Here is an 18546-nt window from a genome sequence, read left to right as displayed (position 1 = left end):
AAACAGACAAGCCTCTGGCAGAATTATTTCTTTGACAAGACTGAAAAGTACCTTTAGTCAAAATTACGATGTGTGGAACCACTGTAGAATCTGCATCATCCTGAGCTGCAGAATTTATCTGCATTGTCTGTGTCTGGTTCTAGGATTAGCTGTTTAGTAGTCTTTGTATGTGCTTATGTATAACTTACTAATAAGACACATAGGACTTCCTTTTGGCAGTATTTATTTCCACTTATTATTCTCATGCACAAACATTGCAGAGGAACAGACAGTAGCTCATTGCATGAGCAAGTGTGGGTACCTGAGCAAATCCCAAGAATGATATTGTGGACTGGTTTCTTAAAGAAATTGTCACAAAACTGAGAGTCTATGGAACAGGAATGAAATCCAAATGTCAACCCCTAAAATATTACTGTAGTGTCTCTCTATTTATCATGCTTTTCTGAGATCAGTATCTCCTAAAGAGGACCAGCATTCCTGTGATTTGGCTGTATGCCTTTCATGTGTGGAAAATTTTGATGAGCAGCATTTGAAAACCACGCTGCCTTTTCTCACTGAGGCATGGCACCTGCATTGTCTGGGACAGCACATTTGTGTAGCATTGCAGAAATGTGACGCAGAAGTCACTTGACACTAGTTTTATTCTTACTTTGGAGTGGGGGCTTTTTTCTTTCAGCTCTTTGAAGCCACCGAGTGTGGAAATGGATTTGTAGAAGCAGGAGAAGAATGTGATTGCGGTTTCCGAATGGTAAGTAGAGTTATAGATTGCTCCACAAGTCTTTCTTATAAAATTTATTAAGGTAAATTAAGTGATTGGTAAGGGGGGGGGGGAGGTTATGGAAATGAATTTGTTTTGCCTGTTGTTTGGGAACAATTTTGTTAAAAGCCTGTGTTAAAAAATATGATAATGAGTGCAAAGACAATGTCCTCTGGACAGCTCCTGCTACACCAATGACAAGGTACAGGTGTTTCCCAGCAGTTTTTGAGTTGCACTGGAGAAGTGCTTACCTCTTGGCTTTCCTGGATAGCATATCTGGAGTGGGAAACTCCTTACTGATACTTTGGAGACTGGTGCTTGTTTTCAGACAGAACAAGTAAACTGTTTTTTTCTTCTCTATTGCAGAAATACTCCTATAATGTTTTTGCAAAAATCTGCCCTCTAGATTTGAGTTCTCGTTCTACTATTTAAATATAATTGCACTTGTAATTAGGTTGGAGGTTTTTTCTGCATTGAATGCTATTGAACTAAGCAGCATAAATTTGGCACAGGCCTCAGAAGGTGTGAATCCCTGTGTTGCTATAGCATTGTGTTTTCCCCTTAGTATTTGAGTATTGTAAAGGCTTCTTCCAGCTGATAATTTTAAATCATCAGTGCTAAACTGAATCTTTTGTCTGCTGCTATGTAATAATTTGATGTTGGAAAGAAAAAAAATTGTTTAAAATGGAAAACTAAACTTTTTGCTTATTTTTTTCTTCAGGAATGCTATGCAGACTGTTGTAAGAAGTGTTCTCTTTCTAATGGAGCTCATTGTAGTGATGGACCCTGCTGTAATACATCGTGTCTTGTGAGTGTTGCTGCCATGTATCAGTTGTTCTTTTCAGTTGTCCGTGGCAGTCGTGTGCAGCCTGTTACAGTTCAGTGTGTTTTAGGTAGAAGGAAAAGGTGCAGCATGTGTAGATTCTTAGTGCTGAACTGTGTTTTTAATTTTCTAGTTTTTCCCACGGGGTTATGACTGTCGATACGCAGTGAACGAGTGTGACATTGCAGAGTTCTGCACTGGGGATTCTGGACAGGTATGTGTCCAGAAATGTTCTCTGCTTGCACTGCTGATGTCTGTTTGCAATCTTTTTCTGGTATACATTTAACAGGAAAATTGTATTAACAAACTGCACAGTCATGTGCCCAAAATGATGATATAATGGAGTGTGAACTATTGTAAACTCATGAAAACAATAATCTAAGTGGACTCAAAAGATGGCTTCTCTATGTTTATTTGGTTTTCATAAATCTTGGGGTTTTGTGTATAATATTTGTGTCAGGCATCCTTCTTTATTCTTTGCCTGGTCTATAACTTAAATAATAAGAATACACTGCAAATGTGAATGTATTCAAAGGTAATAACACTAAGATTTTATGAAATAAAATGGCTTAAAATAAAATTGTAGAAAATTACAACTAAAGGAGTATAGAAACATAGTATCATTTAGGTTGGAAAATACCTTCTAGATTGAGTGCCACCATGAACCCAGCACTGCCAGCTCCACCACTTAACCACGTCCCTAAATGCCACATCTGCATGTCTTTTACATGCTTTTAGGGATGGTGATTTTCCTGTGATTTTCTGGGCAGCCTGTTCCAATGTTTGACAAGCCTTTTAGTGAAGGAGTTTTTCCTAATATCCAGCTAAACCTCCCCAGCACAACTGAAGGCCATTTCCTCTCATCCTGTCATTTGTTACCTGAGCAGAAGAGGCTGACTTCTATATCTCTACAATCTGCTTTTAGGGAATTAGAGGGTAGTGGGTGAGAAGGTCCCCTCTGAACCTCCTCTTGTGCAGGCTGAACAACCCCAGATCCCTCAAACTGCTCCTCGTAAGACTTACATAAACTGTGTTATGTTTTCTAAGAGTGTGCACATGTATGGGAATTTTAAAAGTTGCAGATCTTACACATTTGTCCTGAAAACATTTGGCTAATGTAAAATACAGGAATAAACAGCAACCAGAATGTTGTTTCAATTTTATTTCTTTTAAATAGTCAACATCCTGTACATTTTCCATTTTCACAGCAACTTTGATGTTTTAGGTGACATACACTCCTTTTCAATATTGAATGTTTATATATTTATTCTCTTTATATAAGAACTTCATAACTCATGCAGTCATCTACTGCATCAAGTTCTTAACCTTGAAGAAATGAGATTCAGGACAAATCACAATCTCTTTGGACATTGGCTGTAGCTATAAATGCCAATAAATTAACAATAACTTCCTTTAATTTTATCATCTGAGACGTCAACACATAGACAAGTAGCTATTGCCAATATTTTATCGTAAATCTTTTGCTCTGTAGATGGAGGATTCTTAATGAGAGAGAAAAGGGCTTTCTCAAGCTGCCCTCAGAGTGTTGGCTAACACAGTCCAGTGCAGTAGCATTCTCTTTCCAAATTTTGACAGGTCCCTTTTAGATGAGGAAAAACCTTAAGGATGGTTTAAAGTGAGTCCTTACTTTAATAGTCTGAGGTTTCTGGACCTAGTGATTTGTTTGTACGAAAGAATTTCCAATGCCAAGAGAACATAACAATTAAGATCATTAAGCCCCCTGAAGCTCTGTAAGCAATAGACTGGTAGGCTGTGACCAGGTGCTCCCTCACGGTTGTAGTGGAACTGAAATGCATGGGGTGGCGGTGTTGCAAACATGGCCCCAGTATTAGCTACCAAATACCCTCTTACTGAACACATTGGCTCTCATCTTGCCTCACCTCCTTAATTGCTTCTGGGAATATGCAGGAAGTTAAACTTGAACATTGTATTTCATGGCTCAAGATGTTAATTTTTTCGTTTCTGTTTGTAGCTATGAAGATTATTGCACTAATTATGTTTTCAACTCCCTTTATATATGTTGTCCGATTTTCTTAAAAACAGGAAAATTCCAGTGTGATACTCTGACGTATTATTACAGTACTCATGACAAAAAAGATTTTGTATTTTTTTCAGTGTCCACCAAATCTTCATAAACAAGATGGGTATGCCTGTGATTCTAATCAGGTATGCAGTGTTTTAAAATCCCTGTGCATCAGCAAATAGAAGTCAACACATTCTTGTTTTGTTTTGGCATTGATTTTTTTAAAATCTCGTGTTCCATATTTCTTCATAAATTTTATCCTTTAAACATCAATGTTGCTTGTGTTTTATGCACTCTATGAATTGTAATAATTTCTACTTTGAGTGAAATCCAATTGGTAGCTCTACATTTTATACATAGATATTTTAGTACACTCCATGTTAATAAGTTCTTTCCAGCTATGCAAACGTATAAATCAACTGCTTAAATGTCAGTGGGTATTGGACACAAACTGGCTTTGGGAATCTGGGCCAAAATGTGTACTTCATCTACCCAAATTCATGGAATCTACATCCCAACATGAATGTGAAGGGTGGCAATGAGACATTTGTTGTGAGAGGGGAAGGAGATGAAGTTGTTCTTATTTCTCATTCCTAACATGTTGTATTTTGTTTAGGGTCGTTGCTATAATGGTGAATGCAAGACAAGAGATAATCAGTGCAAATATATCTGGGGATCTAGTAGGTTGACTTTAACTACCTTAAATGTATTTTATTTCTAGTTCATTCCTGCCTTTGCTTTGGATTTTTCATGTTTTTATTTTTTGTTCTTGTCACTACAAGTTAATGTTTTCTGATCAGTAGAGTGAGTAGACTGCAGTGGGAAAATGGCTTGATTGCCAAGTGGAATTCTGCATCTGGGAGTGGTGTCAGTGGGAGTGATGATGTGACTGCAGATCTGGGCAGGGCAGAAAATGCTACTGGGGCGGGGAGGGGGTTGAGGATTTTTTGGGTATAGTTCAAAAGCAGATGTTTTGGGCTTTTCTTTAAAGACAGTCACCAGTTCCATTATCCCATCAGTGGTTCATGCCAAAGCTGCTCCACCTTGCCTCTCCTTCCTATACTATCCTCCAAGTGAGGAAAATGAGTACATTGGTGTGAACGTAAATATGCATAGTGTGATTTAAGTCCAGAGGTGTTGAGTTAAACAGAATTGCAATTGCAATGGGCTTTGCTTGTAGCAGAGAGGGGCTGAATGTTCTGTTTAAGGACTTGGAGACAATTCAGCAGAGTAGAACTACCAGGACGTCCTGTGCTCTGGCATTTAATGTGCTCTTGTGCATTTTGTCTAATCATAACTGCCACTGAGACCACTCTGTCTTATTATTTTATCTTCCTCTATATAGTTGTTGTGCTTTTCTATTTTCTTTTTTTAGATTCATTTTTAGAAAAAACAAATAAGCTCATCAGTAAAAAATTATGGGTTTAAAACCTATTAGTTCAGAATTTTACTCCCAAAAATAAGTAAAAATTGCATTCTGTTCAAGTTTGGTTTCCTGTGAACATCTGAAAAATAGAATAAAATCAACATTGAGTTGATGTCAGAACATATGCTTATCATAAAGGTCCTATATAAAAGCTTCTGAAATGCAGATCAGGAAAAATTGCAGTGAAAAACAACTAGATTAAATCTATGTGCAACTGTTATGAAGTGAACAAAATTAGACCGTAGGTAAATTTCATATGCAGAATACAATGCAGACACTATGGAGGCTACTTTTAGAAGTTCAGAGCAAATATTGAATGTATCTGTAGGTATTTCAGTTTAGCCTGCTCTCCCTTTTAGTCACTAGAAAATACCATCTGTGCACATACATGTGTATTTAAATTGATGGTTTGAATTAAAAAAATTTCAGAGAACGACTGCAATGAATTATGCAAGTTTCAAAGCTGTCACATTGCTAGTGAAAAGCATGTTTCTTTTTTCTTCATCAACAGAGTCTTCAGGATCTGACAAGTTTTGTTATGAAAAGCTAAATACAGAAGGCACAACAAAAGGAAACTGTGGAAAGGATGGAGACCGATGGATTCAGTGCAGCAAACAGTAAGTTCAGTTTGGTAGAGATTATTTGTAATTTAAATAGATTGGTAATGGTTTGATATTATCTACTTTTTCATGCATGTTTCAGCAGCTTGTTTTGCCTTATTTTGAATCTCTTTTCCCTCATGAGGTTTGCATCTTGAAAAAATTGCACTCTGACAATTCTATAAGTGACTCAGCAATAGATTTGTAAATCATTCTAGATTTTCAGAAGAATGTACTGTGACTTCAGTTATTTCAGAGTAGCTGAGGGACAAGACAGAAAAAAGTCACAAGTTCAAAACATAAAAACACCTCAGCCTTGGCAGGGATAAATTAGACTACATATACACTGTACACACACTCTGTACTTGCTCTGGGACTGACACCAGATTATGCTGGGTCAACTTTTTTCCAACATTTATTTTGACCAGAGAGGACCATTAGACATTTGGATGCTATAGAGAAAGGCCCGATTAAATTCCATGTGATCATTGCTAGATGAATATTTGATTAAATGTATTTTTCAAGTAAATGATCATTAGTAGATAGACTTAAATTTCTCCTGATTTACTTCTGTTGTGTAATTTTTACTTATGTACTTACAAATTTCAGTTTTGGAATAACATTTTCCTTCTTTTACTATTTGATACTTGTATAGTGGACTTTTTAATATTATTAGTTTTCAGATAGGATCATAAGGAAAGGCATTGTTTAATTTAGATGAGGATAGTGTGTTCTAATGTGTATGTTAAACCCCTCATTTCTATAAAAGCCCTCATTTCTTTGTTGGTAGAGAAATGCAGGACAATGATCTGGCTGATGGGCTATTTATGTTTTTTTCAGTTTTAACAAAGTCAGTTTCCAGCATTCATTCAGCTGCTTCTGTGACTTAGGACAATCAGTTAATATCCTTCTATTGAAGATATAAAAGATATTTAAATATATGCAGATATAAAATAACATTAAAAAAAGCAGATTCTTTACAAAAACTTGGGCACACACAACTTCACACTAAAAATTGTTATGGTTCTGTTGTCTTGCAAAGGAAATAAAATGCAATGAAGATTTCAAACTTGACATTAATGTGTGGTGTGTAAGCTGCCAGAGAGAGAGAAGCATTTCAGCCTAACTTGACAAAGCTTTGTACAGTTTGGCTCCTCTTACTTGTACTGGATTGTTCTTAGAGCACAGATAGATTCTGTGCTCATGTGAGCATTCCCTGGTGCATTGGAGTGAGCCATGACTTGTTTCTGCTTTCTGTCATTTAAATAAAATAATACTTTATTTCCAGGCTTGCACTCTGAAAGTCTGTCATATGGCTTATGGTAATAAATTACTGTGATCAGCAGCACCATTGCCAGACTTTCTTTTTTGTAAGTTTACCTCATATTAATCCATTAATATTTTGGTTTTTGTTTTCGTTTTCCAGTGATGTTTTCTGTGGATTTTTGCTCTGTACTAATCTTACTAGAGTTCCACGAGTTGGTCAAGTTCAAGGAGAAATTATCCCAAATTCTTTTTATCATCAAGGACGCATAGTGGACTGCAGGTAAAAGATAATGCAGTGTTCCAACATGATTTATCTCTGTCAAACCTAATTAAATTAAGAGAGACATAAATATGAGAGTCTGAGTTTTAGGTAATTGCAGGAAAATCATTATTTTGAGTGATATTTCTCTTGATTAAAAAAAATCCCCAAACCATAAAAAGTTCAATATTCCACATCTAAAGAGAGTAAAATGTGCATTATACTCCTGAATCTCTCCCTTGATCCCAATAGCAGAACTTCAGTCAGAACTGAATACTCAGCATTATGTTTTTCTGGGGGTGGAGAAAGTCTGTGATTGCCAAAGACCCATATTTTAAATAAAATGATTTTGAGTGTTAAATACTCAAAGAAACAGCTGTAGTGAAGTGAAGGCTGAGAGGGAGGAAACTGCAGAGTTGTGGCAGGGTAAGATCTTCAGTTAAAGAGCAGATAAATGAGTTTCAGTCTCCTGCACTACTGGGTCTGTGCACAATACTGGATTTGTATTTTGAAGTCATTGGCAACATTGCAGTTTTTGTCACCCTAAGAGTACTGTCTTAGATGGTTGGGTCCTGAGTGAACAGTGGTTCTTAATTCTTCCATTGTTCCATTATTCCACTAGTGTTTTTATTCAAATCACATGGGAAGTTAGTTTTTTAGGGTTTTTTCTAGCAATAATATTTCACAGCACTTGGACAAACAGAAAAAATAAGGAAGTGGTCTGTTAGAGACTTGAAAAATCCCCAAAGCCTAAGGTGCCCTTCTTGAGTATTTAGGTTCTAATCTGGACTTATTTTTATTTTGACAACTGGAACACTGTCATTGCTGTGGACAGACAGAAAAACTCTATAGAGTTTTGTTCAGTCTGTCTGAATAAAAGAAAGGTGCAGGGCTTTCAGTGTCTACACCAACATGCTTTTAATATTTTCAAAAGATTCCAGTCCTAATACTAATACTGTCTTAAAACTTTTCTCCCAGTGGTGCTCATGTTCTTTTAGACGATGATACGGATTTAGGTTATGTGGAGGATGGAGCTCCATGTGGACCTCAGATGATGTGTCTGGACAAAAAGTGCCTGCCAATCCAGTCCTTGAACATAAGCAGCTGTCCCATTGGTTCCAATGGAAAAGTCTGTTCTGGTCATGGGGTGAGTCTGTACTGGGAGTGAGCAGCTCAGCTTCCCCAGCTCTCTCTGCTCTGCCTGATCCTAACACCTGAAAGTCTTCCTAAGACCTTTTAATCTGAAACTACAAATGTTGGATTCAGGGGAAGACTGCCATTTTGTGATGCATAAAAAAAAATTTTAGAAAGGAAAGTTCTCAAATCGGTTCTGCAGTTATATCCAAAGAATCAGGTTTGTAAGTAGCCAGAAAGACCTCTGACATTAGTTATTGGAAGGACTTCTGTAATGTACTACCCTTATTTCAAGCTACTTGCCATCTTGAATTAAACTTTTTCCTGCACACTAACACCTTTATGAAGTTGGTCTTGTGTTCATAGATTTATAGCCCATGGCTTAAATAATTAAAATTCCAAACCGTGGGTCCTCAGTAGAGAGGGAGTTCTTGAACAGTTCCAAACAGTTCTTGAACAGGTCCAAAGTGTATCATTTTACATTCAGGCACATTATGTTCTGTTATTCTACCTGCAAGTTCATTTGTTTACGGTGTTTGGTCTGTTTTGACGAACAGATCACTGTTTTAAATACCAATAAAACCTTTCCACCTGGCATTCAGTGAGACAAATACTTGCCTAAAGGGCTGGACTTTGTACAAGAAGGGATTATTTCTTCTTGTTGTCTCTGCTTGTCTCTCTGTTTCAAAATAGAGGGTTAGGTTCAAAATCAACAATAAGAATTTTAAAATTTGAAAGTAAATTATCTAGGAGATTATAAATCATCATGGTACTTCTTGAGTGACATGAAGGGTGAGTGAACCATCTTAACCTATTTGTTTTGGATTATTACAATCCCTAATTTTAAAAGGGTATTTCAGTTGATCAAACCTGCCATAAAATGTGTTTATCTTCAAGTTCTTAGGTAAGATTCTCCAGTGAATACTTCTTAAAAGCAGAGCATGATAAAAGTTGAATTAAAAAAAATCATATGTGTTACTTAGAATCATTTGTGGGTAGGTTGTTTCCTGGGTTTTTTTCAGATTATGTTCCAGTGTCCAAAAGACATAGCTGTTTGTCTAAGGATTGACTTCATTTCTAGTCTTATAATCGAAACTTCATCCATCATGTCTGTTTCTTGTGTCATGCTCTTTTCCACAGCAACCTCTTCTAGCAGCACCATTCCATGTTCTTTTTCATATGGGAAGCTTACAGCTATTAACTCTTACTATCGATTTGGTGGTTTAGGCTTTGTCCACTGGATAGATTTTTCTGTATCTAATAAATATACTGCCCATTTTAGAGTGCCAAGTTCTTTTTTATAGGTCATTCAGGTAAATGTAAACTGAGGAAGAACTATTCTCTCTCTTTTAGAAGCCATACAAGCATTCCTTATTGCTGCTTAGGAAGAATGCTGACAAAACCAATGAAAATATATTGACTTTGTTCTACATGGGAGCAGGCTGTAAACGAGAGGTGGGAAAGTGTAACCATGTCCTGAACCTTTCAAAGGCAAATGTTTGTATCCCTTGTGGGCTTCCAGGCTCAAAGTCCAGACAGTTGGCTGCTGAAGGTCTAGCTAGTCTAGCTACATGGCTGCCATTTTTCACAGCCTGTGCAGGTGTGTGCCAGTGATGATAGAACCAGTTCTGCTTTCTCCTAGCATGTGAGAGTATTAGGAGGGTTGAGGCAAACTTCCAGGTGTGTTATGACATTCCAAACACTCAGTGCAATATATACAGTATATAAATAGGTACATTTTGTACCTTGATTTAAATGTCTAATTACATGTTAAATAAATACAATGTGACATGTTTATAAAATGTAGTTAGAAATTAAGTGCTGTCACTTTTTTTTCCCCCCTAGGTTTGTAGTAATGAAGCCACTTGCATTTGTAATTTCTCCTGGGCTGGGACAGACTGCAGCATTGATGATCCTGTCAGGGATACTGGTGGCAAGAAGGATGAAGGACCCAAGGGTTTGTGTTTTGTTTCAGTTTTTATGTTGTTTTTATGTTTTTCTGTTGATACATGGTAGCAGCATTAGCATATAAAAAGCAAATACTATTGTACAGCTGTGTTTAGACCCTGACAGTAAAATTCTGCTTCATCTAGAGGAAGTAGATTTTTCTACTTTGAGAATTGATAAAACTTTTACTTTTCTAACTTAAATTTGGGGAAGATTTCAACAGGTAATGTTTTTTTCCTTTGTCCCTTATTCTCTATTTTTAATTATCATTTTCATTGTGATTGGAATCTGACTTAGTGTAGCTCTTATTTTTTTATATGATAATTGAACATTTATATTTTATTAGAGATTTTCAGTTTTCTTAGTCAACTAATTAAGAGAGCTGTGGCATAAAAAAGGGAAAAGTGGAATGTCCCTGGTAAAATCAGATTCCTTGAAATCATATTGCAATGAAAGAAAAAAGAAATTAAGATTTTTGATAAGTTAAATTATTCTTACAATCGTTGTTGCTTGTTCTTATGTACTTGGTACGTATTTCAACTACATATGAAGTACAAATACAAAGGGGAGGTATTGAGGAAATAATCCAAAAAGTTTTTTCAAAGAGGAAGGAAAGTATTTGAGTTTCTCTCTGACTCCTCTGCCAAAGAATATCTTTGGAGTTGTGCTGTCCAGTTTTTTTAAATGTCTTTCCTGTAATCAGGGCACTGTTCAACATCAGACTATATTCATCCAGTCTTATGCATTTACAAAGTCCCCAGTTCCAGGTTCTTCTGCTCCCTTTGCAAGATAGATGGAGAAAAGATAAGAGTTATTCAAAAGGGTAGTCCTGAGGACTCAGAATAATTAATTAATTTCTCTGGAAGTACCAAGGTTTCAAGGAAGGACAGGATTTTGGTATGTCCCTCTGGAATGGCTCTACATCTGTCTTGTGTGCCTTTTTGTCTTACCCCTTGGCAGAATGATTCCAGTAGACCTTTGCCAAGAGCTGCTTGAAGAGATCATCTTGAAACAAGTTATTGGTGTGAAGGAGGCTCTGTAGACCAGTCCAGATATGTATAAGGAATTTTTACATATATGTATAAGGTGCTTCCTGGACTCCCAGCATTGCTCAGTGTAGAGCTGCCTGGTTTGTACTCTGCCTTACAAGCCACTTTTCATTCCATTTCCTCTAAAAACCTTCCTGACAGTGGAATGCTGCTCAGAGAGTCTAAAAAAAATTATGGAGACCAACACTGCAGAGCTGTTCAGTTCTCTGTGTGTGTGGATGAGGAGAGCAGGATTTACAGCTGTGACACTGAGAGCATATAAATTTTGCTTTGTTCATTTCCAAATCTGGTAGGTGAGAAATTATTCCCTCCTCTGTGAAAAGGTCTGTAGGAAGGGTAACACAGAAGGTACACTTATCTCTGATAAATTACTGTAAGTCAGATTGCCTCATCTAGGTCAGAATGGAGATACCTTAGTGAAAATTATTACATCAACGTTGAAATATTCTGGGAAAAAGCCTTAAGTGGATAGTATGTCCATGGATTTCTGCCAGCAGGTACAGCCAAAGTTTAGACTGCATTTTTCAGTGGAGTCCTCTGCAAAATGGCAGACTGTGCTTTTGTTCAAGGTGGCTCAATGATCTCAAAAGATGGATTATTTTCCTTACAGTGTTACAGTAATTTACTGATGTTGAATCACCTAGAAATGAATTTAAGAGACTGAACACTGTGATCTCTTTGTGTGCTTATAGAGGAATTCCTTTGTGAGAAGATTTCAGAAGAGTAGAGCAGTAGTTCCTTTGTTGTAATGACCCAAAATATACAAGAGTAGCCTCCATTAATTTTTATCCCTTATTGCTCCCTATGCCTTAGCCAGTTTACAAGTCTAAGTCAAGGAAACCAAAATAGTTGGTTCTCCTTAACATAAGATTGAATTAATTGAAACACTCATGATGTGAAAATTCATCTAATAGATTTGATCTTTTTCACACCAAAACTCCGAGCACTTTTCTTGCTGCAATTGGAACATGTAGGTAGGGAGTGTTGCTATTTACTTATGTATTGTTGTGATAATTGACAATTGACTGCTATTCTGCTGCACTTTTCAGACTTTTCCATCATCCATCAATTGCTTTTTGGCTCCATTCTCTATTTCAGGATAAAAAGTTTGTGGTCCTTAATTATGTTGCTATTAATTAATGACTCTTGAATTACTCTATACTCAGCAACCTACTGTATCCTGTACTAGCAGATGTACACAGCATTTAGCAGTTTGGGGAAGACAAAGAGTTCTTGCTGTTACTTTTTGGTTACTGCAGAGACTTTGAGTTACTTTTAGAGTGTTAGCAGTTTTGAAATCAGTGGGACTCCATATACACATGAGATTCTTCTTTGCAATTTAATTTGCAGAATTAGGCCTTTGTTTGACTAGTGGAGTACTGTTTGTTTATTTTAATACAGAACTTACATCTCAAGTGTGTGTGTGTGTTTGTGTGTGTGTATTTATGAAACAGGATAAAAAATCCCCACATAGTTCAAAACACATTTCACTCAGCATGGAGTCTATAAAATCTTTGTCCCTAAGTTCCCATTTGACAGGGAATTAATCTCCTTGCTTGTGGTCTATTGTGACTCCATGAATCTATCAAACTTTTAATCTCTAACCTAGGAGATGTACAGAATTTTTTCCTGAAAAGTGTTCCCTTAAGGAACTTATAAGGATTAAAGATAAGGCCTCAATGTCTTGAGAGACTATCTGAACATATCAAAATTTCTAGGGTGTTACCTGAAGCATGTTTCTAGGGTAGGCTTTTGGTTTAAAAAGGTGTTACCTGTTTTAGGTCATATAGATAAACAGAGAGTCCTATTGATAAACCCAGTAACAAAGAAAAATATTACTAATTACTAAAGTAATTACTTTAAAAGTTGAGGGGTTTTATTTTTTCCTGAGGTGGAATTGTTTCCAGTTTTCATATTCTTAATTATATAATGGATACAGTAAGTTTCTGGTAATCAAAAAGAAAGTAAAAAAAGTTTTTTATTGCTAATTTATTTACATTTTGGCTGGTTTAAATAAGCAGTAGCTTGAAGATGTTCCTTTTTAGAGTCAATAATAGAATCACAAGGTGAAAGGAATTTACAGGAAAACTTCTCATTGAAATATTTGCAAGCATTCAAAGAAAACCAAATAGAGCTCATTTCAGAACTTTTAAAGCTACACTATTTGGTAAACAAAGGTTTGTGAGGAGACTTGAATTGTTTATCCAACAGTGGGTTATATTCTAAAGTATTCCTTTGAGGAATTATTTCATGTTTTCATTTCAGACATATACGTGATGATTTCCTGAAAAATTGTTCCCTTTTCCCTCCACACAGTGAGCATGGCCGCTAACAGGCTAATAGGTGCAGTGGCAGGGACCATTCTGGCCTTGGGGGTGATTTTTGGAGGCACAGGGTGGGGAATAGAGTAAGCACTTTTCTCAGTTTGAGTTCTCTGTCTGGTGCCTTGGTGTGTGAGGTAACCCTGTGCACCTGAGCCCTCTGTGTTCCCTAGCTTTGTCCTGTGGTGAAGTGTTTGTCGTGTGTTTGACTGTGTCTGTGTCATGTGGTTTGCTCATGCAGTGTTGAACCTTCTCCTGTCTGGGATAATGTGGGGCATAAAACAATAAGTTTGTGAATTTTTACATTGTCACCATAAAATTAAATGTTTAAATGTTTCCATTACACCAAATTACCAAAAAAAGTAAAAAAGGAAAAGGAGAAGAAAAAAGGGATTTCTTGATTATTTTGCAAAATAGACTGAGTAATGTGAACTGTTTTATTACATGCAGGGCTTTTGGTCTAATGATCAAGCTAGGCAGATGAAAGCTGGTGATAGTCATACAGACAGGTAGTTTTACTGTAAAGCTTCTGAAGGTTCTGTTGCTAAGATTCTGTTACCTCAGGATAGCACAGTGCTGGAGTGTAGTATCCATGTATAAAGAATATGTATGAGCAATTTTTATTGTCTTTTCATAGTTCTAGAAAATGGTAATCCTAAGTGTTATCCCAGTACCTCAATTTTAATTTTAACAATGGCTATGATTTATATAAATTGTGTTCATGTATATATACACATAAAAAGGCCCATGTAAAAGCTATTTTCATTCTGCATTCACTGTGCAAACTACAGATGACATGACTGCTATTTTGCTGCTCTGAGATTTCCAACTCCTCCATGTTTCTAGTTCTATATATGACATCTGGCATGTGACAGTGGCACCTCTCTGAAGGGGGACTCGTTAGGAGGACAGTCTGTGATTTCCAGTCAGGCTGAGTGCAAAGGCATTCACACACCGTTCTAGTCCAGTGAGGCAGCACTTTGTGTGTCTGACTCTGCAGCCCTGGGAACCTGTCCAGGCATGAAGCTGATCCGAGATTCTCAGAAGAGTAGAGACCTTTGCATTCTCAGGGGACAATTATTAGAAAACAAATAGAAGGAAGAAGGTAAGAGGTCATTTCCTTGAGAAAGATCAGATCTGTGTTTCTGGTAGCTTTTACAACTGTTTGCTGAAAACTGAAGACTGTGAAAGTTGTAGAGATTTGGGGGACAGAATCCAGAGCAGGAAATTTACCTGCAAGTTGAGGACCACTTGCCTTTTGCTTACATTCTGCCTTGTTCTCTTCTGTTTGTCTCTTCCCTCACCTGCTGTCTCAAGCTACTCAGCTCTGACCAGTGTCCCTGACCATTTGTTCTTCCTCCTGTATCCTTCTATACCAATGCCAGCTTTTCTTCATCTCTCCTCTGTTTTTATCACTCACTACCTGACTCATTCTTTTTGTTTCTATTCATTCTTTTTTCCTGCATCTCATCAATGTTTCTCTGTCCTCTGATTTCTTCAGATACAAATGTGCATTCAAGGCAAGCCACTGCTATGTTTTGTTGGTTTATAGAAAGCACACAGGGAATGCAAATTCCCTCTGTGTTCCTAGTGCCCTGCTGGCCATTACCTGCGTGGCTGCAGGGGAGGGTGTGAGCATCACAGCCTCGTGCCAGGACCTGTCCTTCTTCCTCCTTCCTCACCACTTCACTTGCAAATTGTAAATGCTTGTTCAAAGTGCTGAAATAACTTCAATTACTTAATGATTTATGAACTTATTTCAGGAATCATGGGGGACAAAATGGTGCGGTAGTTTCTTTTCCAGATTTCATACCATAAAATGGATTTTCATACCATAAAATGGATACTTAGCTTTGATAACTGAAACCAGAGGATTTGGCTGGCAAAACAACAGGCAAGAAAGGACATCAGATCACCAGAGTTGTTGCTACCTGCAGGACAGTCTGCAGTAAGCTTGCCTTTTCTAATACTGGCAGAGTTTCCAATGGTGTGTATTCATTCTTGTAGAATCTATTGGATGATGCTGAAGATTTTGGGTATAGTCTGAAGTCTGCTGAAGTTTCAGGTGTGTTCTGCTTTAACACCTTGAGTAGGATTTGTATCAGAGTCCTAAAAGTGGCCAGGGATGGTAGGATAGTCATGCTGGGGCAGTGTCCTTGCAGGAAAAGGAGGTGTGCCAGGCAGGAATCTGCAGGAGATTCCTCCTGACAAATCTGTGTCTGCAGGTTGTGGCAGTGCTGTGGTGGAAAGAACAATGTACCAAAGTGTTGCCTCTTGTTATAGTCTGGATGGAGAATGATCCCACAGTGTGGTGGTTATTAAGACCTGCCTCTTACTTCTGGTTTGTCAAGCATCTGAGTTCAGTGACAGAGAGGTTTATTGAGCTGAACCATATGGATTTTTATTTTTCTTCATAAACGTCCCTTTACTGGTAGCAAAATTCTGATTTATTAATAATACAATTTTTTATTTGGTAATGCTTAATAAAACATAAGGCATAGATCCTTACAGTAGGGTAAAACACATAAAAGTAATCTCATTTTAAGTACTTTTATGTGCACAGTCTGTCTTAAAATGACCCATCAGTGATCCTCTTAGATCTCTATTTTGAAACTGGGATTCAACAGTTAGAGTACTCCAGACTCATAAATAAGTGGTTGCTCTTTAGTCATATTACCTATTCTACAGGCTTGATTTTTAAAATATTTATACTTTTCTATTACCTGAGCCTAATTTTTTAGTATATTATCATCTTCTGTTTAAATTGATTGAATTATTTAATATTTATAGTAAATAAAACCAATACTGATTTTCTTTATTTAAAGAATAAGCTGATGTTTGGTGATTAGATGTGCTCTTTGAAATGGATACACATCCCTGGGCATTAACAGCCAGGGAACATAGTGACAAGAGATATGTAAAAGTGTTGATTTGGCACATCCTTATCTGACTATGTTATTGTAAATTAATCATTGTACCTCTTTTGTGAGAAGATGGCATTCTATGGCTAGGAAGAAATTGGCTTTAGAATTTTTCAAGGCTTATTTATTGTAGATTTTCAAGGCAAATTTATTACAGATAAATCACTTGCTGTGTTTTCAGTCCTTTGTTCTGTGAGATCATTTGATGAAATCCAGAGCAAACAGTAGATCTCAGTCAGATATGGTGGCTCATTAGGCTGCTGTTACAAGCAGGCCTTAATTGGAACAATGCCTGCAGGATGGCACTTACCCTCCACCATGCTCAAGCCTGTTAATTTGAGCCAGGTGTGACTTAAGTCCAAATAAGACACATTCTTCCAAATTGTGCAGAATTACCTTTTGATTTTTGTTGTCAGATTTGCCCACTGTTTGTCTCTAAAGCTCATTAAATTGTTCTTCAGTCCAACCATTTTATTAATGTTCCTGAATACTCTATGTGTAGGAACTGCAGGAAACAATTTTTTAAACTTGGTTTTCTTTTAGCTAATCAGAATGTCCAGAAGCCCTGAGGTGAGAAAGTTTTAGTGGAAGCAATAAAGTTAGGTGGCTGCAGTTTTAAATTTTAAAACTTAGGGCAAGTGCTTATTGCAGTGTGTGGGGTTGGGCAGGAGGTTTTGTAATATTGGCCTAACAGCTTAAAACTTGCAGTTGTTGCAGCTGCCCTTGCTCTTTCTTTGCTGCTCTCTGGCTGCTCCTCTTTTTTCCTTATATTTGCTGTGTGACAGTTTTCCACACTCAGCTCAGAACAATTAAATAGGAAAATTTCAATTGCTGTGTAGAAGTGTTGGTTTGGGAAGAGGGGGACAGGGTAAGAGCTATTTTTGAAGGCTATTCCTGAATATGTAAATGGTTGAACAAAAAGTGCGTGATATTCTGCAGAAGAACTGTTGAGTTGTTTTCATTTTGCAATGTTTTACATCAAAGACTGCAATGGGAAGTTTTTGTATAGAGCAAATGTTACTCAAACCTCTGTCCTGTGTAAACAGAGCACTTAAGGGTCAATTATTAATATCTTATTTAGGTGTTTTCTTGCCCTCTTCAGAAAATTGCACAAACATATTTTGTGCTGCTTCTTTTTGTTGCTCTTTCTTCTGCTCCACCCTTCTCCACTTTGTTGTTCAGTAGCTTCTTGAGGATGATGAAGAGATGCTTTGATGTTTGGAAAGCTTAGTGGAAATAAACTTTTATTTCAGCTTTCATTCCCTATTATATAATCCTTTGCTCTTGTCAAACAATTGTATATTTAGCATTGACGTAACTGTAGGGTGTCTGGATTCTGATGAGTAAGTGGTGCCTGGATGCTCTCAGCTCAAATTAAAATATCTGCACCTTTCAGGAGCTCCATGGAAAAAGAGAGGGCTTTTTGATTTTTTCTTTCTTTCTCATTTTCTGTAGTCTTAAAACATACAGCATTCATCCTTTTCCCTGTAAGTTAAGGAATTATTCACAACTATCTTAGTGTCCTCAGCTGACTGTTCATGAAGCAGATAATGGAGTAAGTTACAATGGAATTCACTGTCTAATACTAGGATTTTATCTATGGTAGAAGTCAGCATAGCACAATGCAGAGACCAACAGCTTTGTTTGTTCCTATTGTTAAAGAAAAGTAAGTTAAGTTGGGCTTGTTGAGACTGTGTAGAGGCATCGCCTTGTGTGCTGTCCATATTCCCTGAATTGTTTGACTACCCTTCAGATGCTTCACAAAATGTGAATGAAGTCGTTGGTTCTTATGTTGTCTTACCCTAATCCTTTATCACAGGTCCTAGTGCCACCAATCTTATAATAGGCTCCATCGCTGGTGCCATCCTGGTAGCAGCAATTGTCCTTGGGGGGACAGGATGGGGCTTTAAGTAAGCAATGCCGCATGTCTTCTCCTCGGTGGCTCTGGCATTTCTATTTCTTGCTTACATCACTCAGTTTTGAGTTCCTGCTACAAGAGT

At 37.2% G+C, this 18546-nt stretch overlaps 2 protein-coding genes across 9 annotated transcripts in view; one reads left to right on the top strand and one right to left on the bottom strand.

Moving 5' to 3' along the window:
- DYTN (dystrotelin) overlaps nucleotides 1-18546 on the bottom strand; it is a 75964-nt gene that overhangs the window by 7789 nt on the left and 49629 nt on the right. The window lies entirely within an intron of this gene.
- ADAM23 (ADAM metallopeptidase domain 23) overlaps nucleotides 1-18546 on the top strand; it is a 66048-nt gene that overhangs the window by 38603 nt on the left and 8899 nt on the right. For 3 of the 8 annotated variants that reach the window (XR_008483128.1, XM_054278500.1, XM_054278503.1), the window contains exons 16-25: nucleotides 677-748; nucleotides 1479-1565; nucleotides 1714-1794; nucleotides 3717-3767; nucleotides 4241-4304; nucleotides 5562-5667; nucleotides 7076-7195; nucleotides 8153-8321; nucleotides 10154-10265; nucleotides 18366-18456. Coding sequence is in view for 7 of the 8 variants with exons in the window: in XM_054278500.1 (XP_054134475.1) it covers nucleotides 677-748; nucleotides 1479-1565; nucleotides 1714-1794; nucleotides 3717-3767; nucleotides 4241-4304; nucleotides 5562-5667; nucleotides 7076-7195; nucleotides 8153-8321; nucleotides 10154-10265; nucleotides 18366-18456 (953 nt within the window). In the remaining variant the exon portion in view is untranslated. Of the gene's footprint in view, nucleotides 1-676; nucleotides 749-1478; nucleotides 1566-1713; nucleotides 1795-3716; nucleotides 3768-4240; nucleotides 4305-5561; nucleotides 5668-7075; nucleotides 7196-8152; nucleotides 8322-10153; nucleotides 10266-13620; nucleotides 13712-15632; nucleotides 15662-18365; nucleotides 18461-18546 lie in introns of those variants that run through there. The other 5 variants (XM_054278501.1, XM_054278505.1, XM_054278502.1 and 2 more) reach the window with 4 other exon arrangements.

Source organism: Melozone crissalis, unplaced genomic scaffold, assembly GCF_028551555.1.
Source record: "Melozone crissalis strain CALT ecotype California unplaced genomic scaffold, PUWL_Pcris_2 ptg000023l_1, whole genome shotgun sequence".
Classification (NCBI taxonomy): domain Eukaryota; kingdom Metazoa; phylum Chordata; class Aves; order Passeriformes; family Passerellidae; genus Melozone; species Melozone crissalis.
Note: the sequence above shows the minus strand (reverse complement) of the source record. Positions and strands in the feature narration are given on the sequence as shown.